The 18,294-nt window shown below is 33.4% G+C and overlaps 2 protein-coding genes across 2 annotated transcripts; one reads left to right on the top strand and one right to left on the bottom strand.

Moving 5' to 3' along the window:
- The first annotated feature begins 9,801 nt into the window (after positions 1–9,801).
- LOC113725210 (F-box/WD-40 repeat-containing protein At5g21040-like) lies at positions 9,802–12,298 on the top strand. The gene has a single exon (XM_027248231.2). It carries the CDS (start codon positions 10,404–10,406, stop codon positions 12,075–12,077), a length of 1,674 nt encoding a protein of 557 aa, XP_027104032.2. The 5' UTR covers positions 9,802–10,403; the 3' UTR covers positions 12,078–12,298.
- A 1,025-nt stretch (positions 12,299–13,323) lies between these two features.
- LOC113725200 (zeaxanthin epoxidase, chloroplastic-like) lies at positions 13,324–17,150 on the bottom strand. Its single transcript, XM_072074239.1, has 5 exons — positions 16,801–17,150; positions 16,157–16,221; positions 16,021–16,081; positions 15,378–15,524; positions 13,324–13,596 (listed from the first exon to the last, which is right to left on the bottom strand). Exons 1-5 carry the CDS (start codon positions 17,033–17,035, stop codon positions 13,490–13,492), a joined length of 615 nt encoding a protein of 204 aa, XP_071930340.1. The 5' UTR covers positions 17,036–17,150; the 3' UTR covers positions 13,324–13,489.
- Between the last annotated feature and the right edge of the window lie 1,144 nt (positions 17,151–18,294).

The following is an 18,294-nucleotide window of genomic DNA, read 5'->3' as shown; positions in this document are numbered from 1 at the left end:
CAACTGATGGAGTGATCCAGACATGTATACCTCATCATCTCATCACACCGTATAATGTTCATTAACAATGCTCATGAATGGATATCTTTTGTTACTTAAGCGATAAAATAAACTCAAGAACTAACACTACACAATGCCTCCATTCATTAGCTTGTACGTAAGATATTATACTAATATAACTCAAACTGGTGCGCTGAAACTTGCATGTATACATTGGAAAGTTTTTGGACAAAATTTTGCTTTTGTTTTATTTATTTCATCTGTTCCATCCCTGTAAATTCTACTTTTAAGGTTTTCAACTCAATTCTCATGACTGTTGCTTAGGCTTCCTTGCAATGGACTTGATATTTTGTCCGTGGCTAAATGGAAAAGAAGCTTCCTCACAAAAATGGAACTATATGCCATTAAAAATTAATGGAACTATAAAGTTTCTGAACAATAAGAAATTTTTTTTTTCATATAATACGTTATCACCACTTAATTGACCATGTTTTCCAACCATGAACAGAAAAGATAAGCGTAACATTGATTTTTTTTTTTTATAATTATTTAGATGAGAGGGTTGAGATTCAAGAAATAGAAAGAGGAAAGAAGAATTAGAAGTCAGGATCTCTAATTTCTATGAGCCTCAATCTTAACCAATAAAGAACATAATTAATACTACACTTATTTCTATTACCATTGAGTGATGGTACCTATTCATGTTGATCAATAAATATTATGCATAATTCTTATGATTCTTGAGTAAATTTCAATACGTTGGTTTACTAACTACTTCGAAGATTAAGTTTTCAAGTTTGGTTAGGAGAAAATTAAAACCTAAAAATGTTTGAACCAATCTAACTCTATATTCTATTTCTCTTCATTTCCACTTTTCACCACTTTGAACAAATCCAAGCAAAAGTTAATAGAGTTTGATAGATTCAAATCAAAGTTCCATATATGTTCTGAGTAACATATTTTCCAACATTAAACTAAAGTCACAAGGATATTAACCAAAATTATATTCTAGTTGCGTTATGCGTTTACAATTCTATGTTACTTCAAATTTGTTAATTCTTCGTTTTCATGACTTGAAGAGGATTAGAGCGGTTTCCGTAAATGAAAAACATCAAAGAAAATATATAGAACGCTTCCATAAGGTTGGACATGCACGAAACTTTGTCCACCTTCCAAAAGCAAAAATTGGAAGTTCTTGAAACCCAATTTTCAATCAAAAGGTCATTATAAATAGGAGGCCATGTTTGTCTTTGTCCACCCTAGAAATTCTAAAATCTCAAACAAGTTGCAGTTACTTCACATCTTGGGATCAAGCCATTTAGCGAGGTAATTATTTTGCATACATCTTAATTCTTCTTGTTTCTTGTATTGTTTTCTACTTGCCATGCATGTCTGCATGCATGCATGATCTCGTTCAAGGTGCTAAACTGTGTAGACATATGTTGTGATGTACATTTTTTATATAATTAACGCACGAAATTAATTTGGATTCTGATGCATTATTGAGTTATTTTGTTATTTTTGCATGGTTTGATGATTGATTATCAGAGTTAGCAATTCTTGATTGTAATCAATAGGGAATGTCAAGGGAATCTTGACAGTTATTTTGTTGATGTTGATGTCGATGTTAGTTATTTGCGTTATTGCTGGTGGCTAGTTAGTCAGTTTTTTGCCCTAAAGCAAATAAAAATGAGGAAAAAAACAAGAGAGATCAGCTAGCTTCTTCCTCTCTCTCTAATTTCCGTGATTCTTGTTCTTCCAAGAACATTCTTCAGTGTCTTGTTCTCTTGGAATTGGATTTGGAATTTCTACTGCCTTTAGCATCACACATATTCTCTTTTCAGCGGGCGTTTGTCCTGATTTTTCAGTGGTTAAGTTGTAGTTATAAATGGAAGACCGCCAAGGTACCACTCTGCAAGAAGAGCAGCAAGGTCAATGTCAAGAACAGTAACAAGGTGGCAATGTGGGAGCAGAAAGCCAAAAATTCAAACGTACGTAGTTATCGCCTACTGAAGAGCACCACGAGCATGAGGTGACATTGACTGAGAGCAAAAAGGAGTATTATAGAAAAAGGTTAGAAGCCATCAACGCAAAGTATGATGGATACGGTGATCAGAATACCAAAGATTTGGCTGTAGATTTTGCCAACTCAGTCCTTAAAGTACTGGGGTAGAAGACTCGCCTAGGTTAGAATAATTTGGATACTGATCTATTTCTCTTTTTTTTTTCTTTTTTGGGGACTTTGTAACTAGTATTTACATACTCTATTTTACTATTCAATTGTTAATTATAGGAATTTAGTGATAAAAGAAATCACCTTTCGACCTTGTAGGCAAGGCAAGTAAGTAACATGATCAATCTACAAATCGACTCACTTTCCATGTAGAGAACCTCATTACTTTAGCACTCAGATTTATTTTCATGGTTTCTACATGTGTTATCCAGATCCAACAATCTTGACTTCATTGCGAGGTAGGACAAGGAGTTCTAGACGACGTAGGTAAGATTTGTGATAAATATATAACTCAATTCAAACAAATAACACAATTCATTAAGTTCGGGGTGTTGATGAAATGTTATACTGCATTTTTCCAAACTATATTTGCATTTCTTTAAATTTGATCAATTTTATTGTACAGGGTACCAGTATCTAGGAAAGAGAGCAGTGAAAATGACAAAGAGAATAGTGCTCATGAGGGGGAGAATAATGCTACCGTTGGAAGTCCAACATGATAAGATAATTAATTAGTTATTGACATCAATTCAGCACTATATATATTTATGTTAAGCTCTCTCTCTTCAAACTATTCTACCACATTGTTTTGTAAGGCAAATGAGACTATGAGGGCAGCATGGATGAGGGATTCGAGCATACTAGTAGCAGCACAATTCCTGAGAGCTCTCATAATATAGAGATGATGGAGCCACAACAGTCACAATTTGAGGGTGGCAATATTGGTGGCCAAAAATTGTTCCTAAAGTTCCTAAAATGGAATATTTACTAAAGATTGATTGGTGGTGAAGTTACTAAAATAAGATAATTACTAAAAATCAAATGCTCTAACAAATGTACGTGTGCAAATTTTTAAGAATTGTCAAAAACTAAACCCTAGCTAGGTGGCAACCAATTAAAGCTATAATATGCTTTCTTATGTCTATTGTATGAAATATTGTAAAGTGATATAATTACTAAATAATAATTCTAGATAAGTATATATAAAGTATAACTTTCAAACATTAACTGATTATGTGTATGGCTAGCAATAAACATGATACCATTTCTTGTGTCTACTATATAAAATATTGTGAAGTGTTATAATTACTAAAATAGTAATTAAGATAAGAACATATTATATATATAGTATAAGTTTCAAACACTACTTTAACAATGAAAACTTTATATGAAATTCATTCATCATAATATTATGCATTTCAAATTGAGTATGCATTTAGCACTAGTTGCTACAATGATAAAGCCATTGTGCCTAATTTTGGCATAAACATTTATCTGTCACTTTTTGTACCACTAAATTTAGCCCACAATGGATCATCCATCTTACTCTCTGTCTCACTTTCTATCTCATTCTCTTTCAAACTAACAAGTGTCCATACTAACCTAACTCATCCTAATCCTTCTAAACCTTTCAAACCTCAGTTAGTTCACTGATGAAAACAAACTAACTATAGTCAGTTAGTTTAATGATAAGAGCAATTATTTTAACGATAAAAGCAAACTATAGTTAACGACGATGTTCATATTAAGAGATAAATAAAAAAAATTCTCACTAACACTTGTTACCTTTTGTTACCTTGTTTCCTTATTATTTGATTTGATTTCAAAGTTCAAATAGTCAAACAAAACCCTGGTCTCCCTTTTGGTCTTTACCCTCTCATAGTTGTCACCAAACTCACCGTATGTTTTCTGCTTAATTGAAGACTCCCATTATATGCAGAGCACAGGTCATCTCCATCTCCCATTATATATAGCATATGTCAGTTCTTGTTGGAGACTCCCATTAAGGATTAGAACCTATTTCCTAATTCTCGAGGTCGCCAAAAGAATGTATAAATAAGAATTGTATCATCACTAAAGTCATCTTACTAATCAAATCAAATGTACTAAATGTACCATATCTGATTGGCAAGGCAAGGGTGTATGGCAAGCTGTCAGATCAAAACTCAATAATATAATACATAATGAGATGAATTATTAAAAATTTAACGATTGATTTTGTTGGCTTATTATATTGAATAAGGAGGTCTAAACAATTGACCATTGATTCCACTGGCTTATTATCTGGAATCTGGAGGTTCAAACAAATATTAACACATTTTAACATGAGCTCGACAATCATTAAAAAATGAAAAAAAAAAGAGGGGAAATATGCAAATTTGTCTATGCCAATTTGCCTTCTTCATTCTATCTTTGGAAGAAAAATTAATCACAATATTTGGACATTAATATACAACTAGAAAAATTCAAAATAGTGTGTTTTTAAAAATAAAACCATTTGAAAACATTTTTTAGGATAATCAAATAGTGTTTTATGTGATATGATATGCATAAAGGTGGTTGAATTCAAAATAAGAAGAAGACCAAAACACGTTGATGATGTAACAAAACAAAAAATTTACACGAAATGGAGAATTCAAACAATTATTGAAAAAAAAGAAGGAGACGGAGAAGAAATTTTGCCTCCTAAATCCTAATAGACTAGCCTTAGATGGACTTAGGACCCTATCTCTCCATTGCATGGGAGAGGGGAAATTTGGTGGAGAAGTGAAGAAGAAGTTGGTATGATTGGAGTAAATTAGGGCTAAGTATTACACCGGGGAAATTTGAGAGCAATAAGAGTGAAATAGGACCCTATCCTGCATTTGGTGGAGAAGCGAAGAAGAGGTCGGGTGGTTAGAGTAACTTAGGGTTAAAGAATTATGCTGGCGAAGTTTGAGAAAAGTAGAAATGGCAGGTAAATAACTTTTTTGTAAGTTTTGAACCTTTGGTTGTCTAGAAATTAATGAGATTCATCACATACTTTTCTTCTAGAAATCGAGCAAGATGAGTCATGGGTAAAATTTGAATTTTTTTTACAATTTTTTATTTTTAAAATATTTTCTCTAACCTAAACTTCTATATAAATTTAAACATCTTAAACTTATAATTGAAATTAAAAAATGCTTGTAGTTAAAAATTTTATTTGTATTTTATCCAATTAATAAATTATTAATATGTTAGATTTATATTCCATTAGTATTTTTTTTATTACACTTTATGCTCTTTTTCTACCTGTACATTTGTAAAATGGCTTATGCACACAAACTACTCCCACACATTACATATGTCTACATATATAATAAATATATTTATGTCTTTATATATAAATTTATTATTAAAAATGTGATTAAATTTGAGGTAAACAACTCTTCCAATATGCAAAACTTTACATTTGTTACATGTCTTTGTATATTTTAAATTAAAAAAAAAGGAAGTTCAATACACAATATTACTATAACAAGCATACTAACCAATCTTTCCATAACTTTTCGACCATCATTTCCTTTTTGTCAAAATTCAATGTTATAAAAATTTATTCTTATCTTATAATTACTAAAGCCGGCTTAGCCTCTTTACCAGGTGGTCAATTATAAATGACATCTTAATTGGTGCAATCAGCCCACAATCATACCATAAATCCGAAGTTTGTGTCGATCACCTATATTGGCCATATTTAGAGAGAGAGATATAGATATGACTTGATTTTGATTTTTTTTAATGGGTGTATTTTGAAAAAAATGGGGGAAGCCAAATGAAGGAAGCTACTTCAATTTTAATTAAAAAAAAATGGATGATTTGGCTTTATCCTATAACTTTATGTTGGAGGGAAAATTTTTGGCTTTGGCGCTATTTCTTGACAAAAGGAGGAGAGAAAGTTAACAATGGGTGAAATGGTCTTTTACCAAGCCACGTTAACCTGAAATTCGTTTTAATTTGCTGGAGATTTGCAAATTAGACTACATTGCTTGTAAACTAAAAGTTCGAGGCAGTTGAGTGTTGAAATTGATAGTTGAGGGTGCATGGTAGGATCCAATGTTAGTTCAGGGGTGCAAAGTGAAATTAACGCTAATTAAAATTCAAAAAAATGTTTGTAGTTTAGAAATTTTATTTTTATTTTATCCATTTAATAAATTAGTAATTTGTTAGATTTATATTATATTAGCATTTTTTATATTACATTTTATGCTCTTTTTTTGTGTCTATGCATTCATATACACAAATGATACCCACACATCACATGTCTACACATATAATATATATATATATATTTATATCTTTATATATAAACTTATTGTTAAAAAATGTGATTAAATTTAAGGTAAACAATTGTTCCAATATGCAAAACTTTATATTTATTACATTTTTTGTATATTTTAAATACCAAAAAAAAGAGGAATTTCAATACATAATATTTCTATCAACGAGCATACTAACCAATTTTTCGATAACTTTCCAATTAAACAAAGATAAGAATTTGTATTTTCTTGCACCATTTTCTTATTAACCAAACACATGTGGGAAACTTAGTTTCCTTTTTATTTACCCCACTTTATTTCACTCTTCCCACAATGCACTTCCTTATATGACTTAGATATGATATATATATATATATATATATATATATATATATATATATATTAAGGAAACTTTTTATCAATTAAATAAAATCTTATCAATCCGTAAATAAATTAAGTAATGAATTAATCTTATATATAATGTCAGTATATACACTATCACCATTAGATATATGATACATATGTAAAATTTAAATTTAAAATTCAAAATTGGAAAAATGATCGGTTTCATCCTTCACATTTTACAAAAATATTCTTTTCGTCCCTCACTTTTAAAACGAATCATTATCGTTCTTGACATTTAAAAACTGGAGTTCTTACATCCTTGAACCCAAATTTCAATCTAAATCAAACCACCAATCAACCTGATTACAAATTTTGGAGGTGTAATTGGTAGATTACTTGATTAACTCAACTTGATATTCATGTAAAATTTAATGAAGCCAAAAATAAAAAATTAAAAATTATAACATAAAAAAGAAAGATTAATCTTTCCTACATTATCATTGTATACACTGACGGTTTTATGTACCGCCATATCATTTCAATTTAAATTTAAACACCAAAATTTATATTTATGATACACATCTAGATTCGCAAGCGGATATACTAATGGTGCATGAAAAGATTTACAAAAAAAAAAAAAAAAAACTCTACTATTCCAAGACAAAGAATGGCCTTTTATGTTATAATTTTTATTTTTTTGGTTTAATAAATGTCACGTGAATATGATGAAATTGACGAGTGATCTATCAATTCTATTTCTGAAATTTATTATTGGGTTATTGAATGGTTTGATTCGGATTGAAAATTAGGTTCAGGAATGTAATAGTTTTAATTTTTAAATGCCAGGAACGAATTTGCTTCATTATAAAAGTGAGGGATGAAAAGAATATTTTTGCGAAATGTGAAGGATGAAACAGGTCATTTTCCCTTCAAAATTTATTCACGTGTCATCCATCTACTTGTGATAGTGTATACACTGACCGTGTATATAAAATTTACTCTTAAGCTATTGGGTGTTTATTGATAAGCATCCAATTGTTGCAATATTTAAAGTTGGTCATTGCTTAAGCGCTACTTTTACTCAGTTAATTCTCTTTAAAATAAGTTTGATAAGAGTTGTTTTCCATTCCATTAGTCATTATACCGTTAACTTCTCTTTAAAATAAGTTTGACAAGAGTTGTTTCCATTCCATTAGTCATTAGATTGTTATTTTATGAAAATTTTTGACAAGAGTTGTTCACCGACCATGTATATGATTGGGTGTTTGGTAGATTATTTTGCTTGATTTTAGATTCCGTTTAGATAAATATTTGATTTTTCATTGATTGCATCAGTAATCCATCAAACTGACCCTGCTCACGGCTTAATCTTAAAAAAAAAAAAAAAAAAAAGCTCTTTTCTCCTCTGCTTCATATCATAATAGTAAGGTAAGCATCCTACTGTTCATCTAGAGCTATTGATCCAACAATCAAGCGAGAAATTTACACTAAAGACGTACGGCCCTAGTGCTATGGGCAAATAAAGATGATTAAATAGCTATGAAATTATCATGGCTTAGTTAGTTTCTCTTAGATGCCTAATGTAATCAAGTCCCTAAATCCAAATGGACAGGGGAGAGTAGCTAATAATCTAGTTCAATTGCTGTAGCTAATATTCTAATTCAATTGCTAATGCGTTTTATGTGATAATCAAGTCTACTGTGAAAGATTGCATTTTTGTGAGGCGGTGGTTGTGGGATTTGACAATTTAAGACTTGTTTGGACGATTACGTTTTTCGTGAACATATTTTTCAATCACCTTTCTGCCTCACATATATCAAATTACTATAATAATTTTTTGATAAAAAATTCAAAAAAATGCAATCCAAACAAGGCTGACTCTTTTTTTAATGTTGAATGATCGAAAGAACCACTTCAATTTAAATAATGAATATTAATTAAATTTTGAGACGGAAGAATTCATTTTCTCTCAAATATCAAAATATCCCATAGTTGTAGTTTGATCTAAATCTATCCTAACTCTGCCCTCTATTCGAGTTGGGAAATTTGCCCGAGACCTATCTTTATTGAATCCAAGATTTTATGCCAGTCATGCCCGTCTTCATTTTTTCTCTTTGCTTTTGTTTCCCTTCCTTTATTTTGTGCTTTTTGTTTGCAGAAAAGTTAAAAAATCTTTGAACCAGAAAGGAACAATAATGTTCTCGAAAATGAAAAGTCTAGTGTTTTCTCTCAATCTCCTCCATTTTGTGCTGCAGCATTCCATAGAGGAAATTTATTTTATAGTTACCACAATATCTTACGAAACTACCGACAACACCATATTTTCTCTCAATTGTGTTGTCTTCTTGTAATTTCTTGCTTTCTTTACTTCAGTTTTTATCACGCGGCTTTCCTCTAGTCAAGCAGGACACGAGTTGCTGGGGCCAGAAAAGAAGAAAAAAAAATTGAAGGTAAAGTTTTGGTGAGGTTTAAATATGACGGAGAAAAATTCCATTTAAGTATCCAAACTTTGACACATCAGTTATTTTAGTCTCTAAACTTTGGACAAAAATAATTTGATGCCCAAATTTTCAATTTTTGAATACATTTAGTATCCTTGATAATTTTTTTCCATATTTTGCTATCGAAAAAGTCACATAATAGTCATATATCCGGCAACTATTGTATGAAAAAATTTCAAAAAAATGTATAATATCCTTCTGACACTAAAAAACCAAGAAAGATATTTTTAAAACTTTAACCACTTGCCTAACTTTGTTCATCTTATTCCTTTTTTTCCTTCTTTTGTTGTATTTCATCTTCACCTTAGTGTTAGAAGGATAGTTTACATTTTTTTGGCATTTTTTTTATACAATAGTTACCGAATACGTGATTGTCACCTGACTTTTTTAGGTAATAATTTGAAAAAAAAATCGTCAAGGATATAAATGTATTCAAAAGTTGATAGTTTAGGTATTAGATTTAGTTTTGTCTAAAATTTAGAGACTAAAATCGTTCATGTGTCTAAATTTGAGTACCAAAACTGTATTTTTAATGATGCCTTCAAACTTTAAGGGAGGTTATTATAATTTAACTAATATAACAGGGGAAAAAATAAAAAAGAGAAAAGTGGAATAAAGGGTAAAGAAAAAAGAGAATGTACTTGTACGCTTGCGCCACAAGACGGTTTCCAGAGACCCTGAAAAGCCTTTTCTCTCTCTTCGATTTCCACCAATTTTTTTGTTTTCCAAATTCCAAAAGAAAAATCATCAAAATCAAAACAGGAGATAGCCATCCTTCCCTAAAGAAAGGTACCCTTTGCACTCAATTTCAATTCACACCCTTTAGCGGTTTCTCATCTCCTCTTTTATTCTTTGAATTTCTGTGCTTTTTTTCATTTTTAATTTTTGAAGACAACATTTCATCGACCCTTTGATTTTCTTGTCAAGAAAATCGTGTACAATCTGAAAAGATATATAACTCGAGTTTGAGAGTAGTTCCAGTAATCATTAGTCTTTGTAAAACTAGAGTTTGACTTTCTAAATTAGGATACTTTTTTCTGATCTTCTACGGGGTGTGATTGAATTGGGTGTTTTTTACAAGGTTTTCTTGTAATTTGGTGACTTGGGTTTTCTCTTTAGGTTGAATTTCTACTTTAGTTTGAACCTTGAGGTTGTGATTGAATTGGGTTTTTGTAGTTTTGCTGATTGTAGGGAATTTGTTTGTATATATTGTTAGGTTTAAGGTTCCTTTTTGGAGGTTAGATCTTTAGGAGCAAAAACATTTTTATGGCATTTGAATGCCAAAAGGATACTGGGATTTGTTTGAAAAAGGATTTAGCGGATTTTTCAGATAATTTTGCTGATCAAGAAGTTGATACTGATCAAATAATTACATCTAACAATCAAAAGAAAGTCATATTTGAGTTTGGAAAAGTAAAACCCAAATCAAGTTTTCATGCAAAAGGTGGGAACTCGAGCTCAACTAGCGAAAACTTGGTGCCTGCTGCTGAGGTTTTGCCAAATTCGTGTCGGTCGATTACTGATCTTCCTCAAGCCTTGATATCTGAAATCCTCAACTGCTTAGACCCTAAGGAGCTTGGGATTGTTTCTTGTGTTAGTAAATTCTTGTATTGGCTTGCATCTGAGCATGATGTGTGGAAGGACTTCTATTGTGAGAGGTGGGGGCATCCGATAACTCCAGCCTTAGAGCTGGAGGATACAGATGAGAGGTCGTGGAAGGAGCTCTTCGTGGAGAGGGAGTTTCGTAGTAAAACATTTCTGGGTCGTTATAGTATTGATGCGCTGTATGGGCACACGGAAGCTGTGAGAACTGTGTTTGTTCTGGCATCGAAGAAACTTATTTTTACGTCAGGGTATGATCAGATAGTGCGGATGTGGAACATGGAAGAAGGGTTGTCTATTGCATCGTCCCGCCCTCTTGGCTGCACAATTCGTGCTGTTGCTGCTGATGCAAGACTCTTGGTAGCTGGTGGAACAGATGGATTTATACATGGGTGGAGGACAGAGGATGGAAATCCTCATCTGTTTGACCTGAAGGCTCAAAACCAAAACTTGGAATTCCGTCTTTGGGAGCATGAGGGGCCAATTACATGTGCTGCGTTGGATTTTACTAGGATTTATAGTGGTTCTTGGGATATGACAGTACGTATTTGGGATCGATCTACTTTGAAATGTCTGAATGTTCTGGCGCATAGTGACTGGGTTTGGAGCCTTGTTCCTCATGAAAATACTGTGGCAACTGCTGCAGGTTCAGATGTTTATATCTGGGACATTAATACAGGGATGCAACTTGCTGCTATCAACAATGCTCATGTTGGGAATTCTTATTCTTTGGCACGAAGTCACACTGGAAAGCTGTTATTTACAGGAGGTGAAGATGGAGCCATTCATATGTTTGAGGTTACTACTAATTTGGGTTGTAAGGTTCAGAAGATCGCAAAATGGATTCCTCACACTGGTCCTGTTTTTTCTCTTGCATTTGAGTTCCCTTGGCTTGTTTCAGCATCTAGTGATGGGAAGCTCTCACTGATTGATGTCAGAAAGCTTTTGAAGATGAGCAGGGATTCGTTGACTAAAAAATCTTCCAAGGTTGTTCGCCTGGATGAGAAAAATGTAGAGCCTCCACAGAGGATGCTTCATGGATTCGGGAGTAATTTGTTCTCAGTGGATGTTGGTCCTGATCGTATCGTTTGCGGAGGTGAAGAAGGTGTTGTCAGGATCTGGAACTTCTCTCAAGCATTGGAGATTGAGAAGAGGGTACGTGCATTGCGAGGCTTAAGATTGGAAAACAGAATGAGGAGGCGTAAGCTCCAGACTGAAATGAGTTCAAAAACTGGCCGGAGTGACCAATGTTCAGTTGCAGCTAAGAAAAATCAAATTGGCGGTGACAGGAATAGCTGGCACAACAGGCGTAGGGTGAGTGGGAAATTGAAGGCTTGAAGAGAACTTCTGATTGTCTTTAAGATCTGCCTGCTATTGAAGTTTCTCTGTTTTCTAATCATTTATCTTATGGTCTAGTTTCTAGGTGTCTCCTAATTCTTAATATCGCTTTTGACATATTAATCATATGGTTGCTGTCTCTTAGCAATAGTGAACTGTATTTTGGGTTCAACCGTCGTTTCTCTTAACCCTTTTACTTATAAAATAGTGCTTTCTTCTGAGCTGAGAGGTTCAAACCCGATCAACTATGTGATATCAATTAGGCATACCTCCGCTTATCTGCAGAATTGACTTATAAGTCTACAACTGTTTCAGTTCCGTGCTGGTAGGTTTTATTTTCCTTGCTTTTTCTGTTTTGACAGTGATCTGAATTTGGCATCGGTATTAAAATGTGAAATATTGAAGTTTTATCATACCAGTTTGACTTATGTTGGCATAACATGTTACAAATTAATGAATGGAAGGCACATAAAGGTTAAGATCTTGAGTCTATTTTGTTGCTTGAAGCAAACTATGGTATACAATCACGAGCATTGGTAGTGAACATTGTATGTTTTAAGAAGTATGTTTCTAGATCACTCTACTGGTTGGTGGGAAGAAAAGGTGGAAGGGGGGAGAGGAACATGTCCATTTGCAATTTCATGATCCTATTTGCATTGATAGAGGGCTTAACAGTCAAGATTTGCTGATGCCCTACGATAGATCTGGACGGACTTTGACTTGTGGAGTTTTGGATGTTAGACTGCATTAACATTGCTAAGTGTGACAAGCTGTTTAACAAAGTGCCTGATTCTAATTTTCTACTTGATGTTTGGAAAACTCTTAGGGCATAAAGCATGTAATTCAAGCTATAGGTTGAATGTGCACGCTGTATTTTGGTCCACAGAATTGCGCCTGAGATTGCTACTAATCGCAAAAATGAATCGGAGAATCCCTTTGCTGGAAGGTACATTCTTACTGGAAGGCCGGCCGGAACCTGCGGCCTCTCCTTCCTGACAGCCTTTCAGGCTTCCAACCTAATTTGGTTAAAGAGTGTGATTCATTTTCAAAGTTCTTATTTGGTACAAGCACTAAACATTATAAGTTGATAAAAGCATCATAACGGTAGGACTAACACTTGCTGATATATGTAAGCAATGAACCTGTTTTGGTACTTTATCTTTTTAAGCAAGAGACTATCGCTTCCAGACCCAAATATTTGGCAACAATGCATAAGGTTTTTGGGGGAGAGATTGCCAGAGTTGACTTGATTCAAATAAGTCTATAGATATTTCTTTAATTCTCTTTGTTTTGCTTTTGATCGGTAATCGAAAATTGTACATCTGCAGAAATGTAATTGTTCAAATAGCACGGAACCTTTTATTCTATGCGTAATTACAGATGGAAGTTCCAAGAACAAAACTGTGGATTCTTCAGTTGCTGTCTGCTCCCTCCTCTACTTTAGCTTCAGCTTCTGGTTCATTGCTAGGTTCCTCTACCTCAAGCTTTGAGACCCTGAATACTGCTAAATGCACGTCCCCTGCACAGTAGAAACGATCCTTTGAGCATGAAGAAAAACATTCAATAGAGCAAATAGCAAGAGATATACAAATGGAAGAGGATTCTGTCATTTTAGATACTGCACGTCCATGCAATTTTTGGACTCTCGTAAAAGTCTCCATTTACAGAATTCTAATGGGACGAGAAAGGGAATTCGAGTTGAAGAATGAACGATCCAACGCCTTTTCTCATGGTGAAAACCACACACTACTCTTCTATTCTGTAGCAATTCCTGTAGCAATTCTTTTGTCTAGAATGTTTACTGGTATAGGATACAAATCTGCAGCAGTTTTGATATATCGAACGAAAAAGCAGCAGTGGTTCTGTCAACAAACAGTACGAGACATCTGAAAGAAAGCTTACTCCTTCAATACAAAATAAGGCAGCCTGCAAAGTGCAATGTTCTTGAAAGTTTGATTCCATGAGCGTGATTGTAATGGAATCACATGTCTGAGTATAACAAATTCAACTAGAGCAGCTACTAATCATGTCCTGGCCACCCATTATATCAATTCAGATAGTGCAGTACAAATTCCTATATTGCTTCAGCAATACCAATCTGATTCATGAAAACCAGTGCATTCAATTTTAACCTTACACTGCTGCAAGGAAGGTCTCGTTTTGGAGTACATTCACAAGCATCTTTTTTTTTTTCCTCATCTTTCTTATTTGTAGTTATTATCAATAGAAACCAGTGCACTTTTCAAGCAATCTTGCTAAAGCACTATGCATGGTAAGTAGATAAGTCTTAATCATGCCTTCAGAATATTCAACTGATCAAAAATATTTGACCATTGTAACTTAAATAGAGAGCTTCATATATGTTATCAGATATGCCTAGAGCTTAACTGCCGATACAAAGCTTCTGAATGTGAATGGAGATCATAAAATGATCAGCTCATGATTCTAGGACAGTGCACAACTTTTTCCTGTGGCATCATTGAAATTATTGTCATGGTAATACTACCATCTATTCATTGCTGAATCCGAGTACCAACTCAGGCTGCTCTGATCCAACAATAAACTATTGAATTCACAATTATGCAGAAGCACCTTCATGTTCATATAAATCAGGTTTAAGCAGTAATAGTCCTGTTCCGCCAGGACTTTAAACTTGACCCCATACTTCATAGATGCTATTTATTCGGGAAGACCTTAAGCTTTTCTGCAACACCTTTTATATCAAAAGCTGAATGACAAAAATAAACCGGGAGCCAATAAGAATAGGCTTCAAGATATTAATTTACCCTCAGGTGAATCAGTGGCAGCAACGCCAGGTTTAAGCTGCTTACAATTAATGAAATACCGCTTATCTTTGGATAAGTGAAACAAAAAATGAACAAGCCAAGGCGCACAGGAAATACTTAGCAAAGTTCTGCTACTACATCTTTTGGAATGATCTGCACCATTTGATTTTACTGTTATGCGAGAATATTAGGACTTATGGCAACCTATGAGGGAAGGATTCATCTTGTTACATGTTATAGGTTGGAGGGCAAAATGAGGAAAAAGGCAAGGGGTGTGACTCTCTGCATCTATGCCTACAGTTTAGCCAAATACAATCAAATCAATTCTCATTCCACTAGATATATAAGTTTATGGAAGTAGAGTTTTATCAAGGTTTCAACAGGATTTGCAAGAAGACTTCGGGGGATTTCTAACTAAATATCCTAATTATTTTATAAGAATCAAACTTGTCAACAACACCACTCATTTCAGAATCAGAAAAGGCAAATAAAATCGGGACAGAAAAGAATATACCAAAGGTAATTCTGCTCCCAGGTACTGCAAAAGCAGGAACACCAGGTTTGAGGCGCCTTTGATCAATAAATGTACCATTTGTGCTGTCCAAATCTGTGATCACGAGACTCTTTTCTGCCTTCTCAATCCTGGCATGCACACCAGATACTGTTTTTGCCCGTGTGAACACACAGGTTGATACATGCAATAGCAAATATTAGTTCAGAAATCACATAACTATTTAGGTATATAGTCTTCAAACAATTGAATCCTGAGAAAATTTATAGCAGTCTATTTCTCGAGATCTGAAACTACTGTGGATAGTGAGGACTAAGAAAGTGATATAGGCCTAATGCATAGATGCACGCAATAATAATCTTTGAAGTGCACCAGGATTTAAGATCTCCAAAACTAAAATTTCAAAGTCTGAGTAATCACATAGACAAAACTTCGCGATGAATCAGATCTCGTGAAGTAACTAAAACCATGTAAATTACCATATTATTGTTTTCATCTTATAGTTTAAAAAGGAAAGGCGCTATTATGTTTTCATTACTAGTCATGCTCTGGAAAAATCAAATGAACATCACAAGATGTAAGTATCAACTGCAAAGATTAGGTAAGGAATTCGTAAAAGAGCTTAAGCCCTGGTGAATATGACTACCTGTTGGGACGGGAATGGCCACATCCACCTTGTCAGCAGTGCGTCCTATAGTAATCACACTCTGAATCATAGCAAAAAATTTCCATCAATATCTTATCATGATAAACGCTCAAAAGCTGACAATTCGTATACTTACAGAAGCTATCTCAAATGCATTTGGCATTGCAATCTTTTCACCTAGGTGCTTTGTATCACCGTCACCTAATACATCACAAAGTAGTCATCTGAAATTATCAAATTGCTGTCTAATGATCAAATATAATTACTCGAGGGTAGCTAAAAGCTCTTCTTATACCTACAAACACTAAAAACTAATCCATAATGTTCAAAACTCATGAAATATACTGGCATCGATATTTTTCAAAACTTTCACACCAGGTAATTAAACAAATTCAGCAAGAAAGAAAGCTGATAGCGACAGAAACAGTTCAACGCACAAGCTATAAGACTACAATTAATCCCAGCAAGGAAGGCAAATGAAAGCAATTAAGCATTTGGCTATAAGACAGTTTCTATTGATAATTCTTTAGCATTTGTTGATGAGACAGTTTTCACACCAGGTAATTAAACAACGGAAAAAGTTCTAGGCAGAAGCTACAAGACTTCAACTGATCCTAACAAAGTAAGCATATGAAACAAATAAACACCACCATGAGACAGTTTCATCAATTACTCTTCAGCATATGATTTCATCATCTAGAACAATAATTTCAATGATTGCCTGTGCTAAATTGCCTTGATCACTGAACAAAAAACCAAAAGGGACGATAGATTACTAACCTATAGGTTCAAGAATCCATTTCTCAACAACATTTGTTGAACTGCTATCAGCTCCAGAAGCATAAATGGCTCCCCAGTTTCTCAACTGCTTAGCACTACATTGCAGCTTTCTAGGCAAACAATTAAAATTATGGGACAAAACATTAGCTCTAGATGGGAATACTACAGCTGGAGATAAAGGTTTAGGAAGAAGCTTAACATAGGAAAGAGACTCAGTATTTACTATAATTTCCATATGGTCTGATTTTTTTTTTTTTCTTGAAATTTTTTTGTTCAATTTTTGGACAGTTAGAAAAGAAAGCAAATTGGCAAATTGGCCAAATTGTTTGTGTCAGAACTTTCTTATATGTGTGTGGAGTTTTGAACATGGTGGTGCCATTGCTGATCTTAGCATATGCGGTAATACACGTGGCTTACATTACATGCAGGGATGGAGATTTCGGATAACACGAAATTTGAGGGCACCTTTGGAAACGTCATTTCTTATTTTCTGTTCTTGGTTTTTGGCTTTTTGCTTGTTGAATTTCTACAGAAGTTTACCATAAAAGATTTCTAATTCCTTTCTTTTTTTTTCACATTTTCTGAGATTAATTAATACTTGTTTTCTTATTTGGCCTTCTGAATCTTTTAACTAGTGATGGTTTTTTACAGTGGAATTATATTTTTTTTAAAAAAAAAATTAATAGGGAGGGGGTAAGATTTAAGAAACGAATAGGGGATAAAACAAATTTATTAAGTAGGGTAAACCAGTTTCATATCTGTTTTCAGGCCTTTGATGAATTAAAATTCCACATTAGATATTTCAACATCATTATCAAATAACGATTTTTGTATTCTAGGACTGGAATTTTAGGTCAAAAATTTGCCGAAATTGCTACTTCATATTTTTCAATGATGTAATAAATGATGGCAAAAACTGGAAGGGAATTTGCCGAATAAAATATAAGGATCAACTTTAATTTAACAGATTCGATATAATTGTTATTGCAAGATGCCTTCCTAAATCACAAGTGATTTTTTTGCCCTTTCTGATTAATACCCACTTCAAAAAAGCAAGAGAAAAAATTACTAGATGCTTATATAATCCGTAATTGTTCTTCTTTGGGAAAAAAAAAAAAAGGAAAGAATGCATCAAGAAGAAAGTGAATTGTTATGCCAATTGTCTTTAAAAATATATGGAAGGTAAAAAAAAAAAATGCAATGGTTGCATGATTGCATCATCTAAGTTTCTGCATAACAAGTAACCAATGGAAAGAATGTGGGCTTGACTATGACATAAATTAAGCAATTTCCAAGAAATATCCCTCAAGTCAAGTTGCATGGTTTGACGTAGTGCAATAGTTTAATGATTTCTTTTTCTCTTCACATAAGATACTCCAATTGTTCAATGAAATTTATTTTTTCTTTGACATGAGATATTCTAATGGGCTAATAATTTCAAGACCAAATTGCCCGATTGGCCACTAAACTTTTGAAATGGTGTATTTTTCGTCA

The sequence above is a fragment of the Coffea arabica genome, chromosome 1c (assembly GCF_036785885.1).
Source record: "Coffea arabica cultivar ET-39 chromosome 1c, Coffea Arabica ET-39 HiFi, whole genome shotgun sequence".
NCBI classification, from domain to species: domain Eukaryota; kingdom Viridiplantae; phylum Streptophyta; class Magnoliopsida; order Gentianales; family Rubiaceae; genus Coffea; species Coffea arabica.
This window is presented reverse-complemented; position numbering and strand designations above follow the sequence as displayed.

What these genes read in the sequence shown, in the direction of transcription:
- LOC113725210 (XM_027248231.2), top strand. Translation starts at nt 10,404, where the DNA reads ATGGCATTTGAATGCCAAAAGGATACTGGGATTTGTTTGAAAAAGGAT.
- LOC113725200 (XM_072074239.1), bottom strand. Translation starts at nt 17,035, where the DNA reads ATGGAAATTATAGTAAATACTGAGTCTCTTTCCTATGTTAAGCTTCTT. An exon ending in ATGCATTTGAGATAGCTTCT is followed by an intron (nt 16,082 to 16,156) that starts GTAAGTATACGA and finishes GCTATGATTCAG; the next exon opens with AGTGTGATTACTATAGGACG. An exon ending in GGCCATTCCCGTCCCAACAG is followed by an intron (nt 15,525 to 16,020) that starts GTAGTCATATTC and finishes GGGCAAAAACAG; the next exon opens with TATCTGGTGTGCATGCCAGG.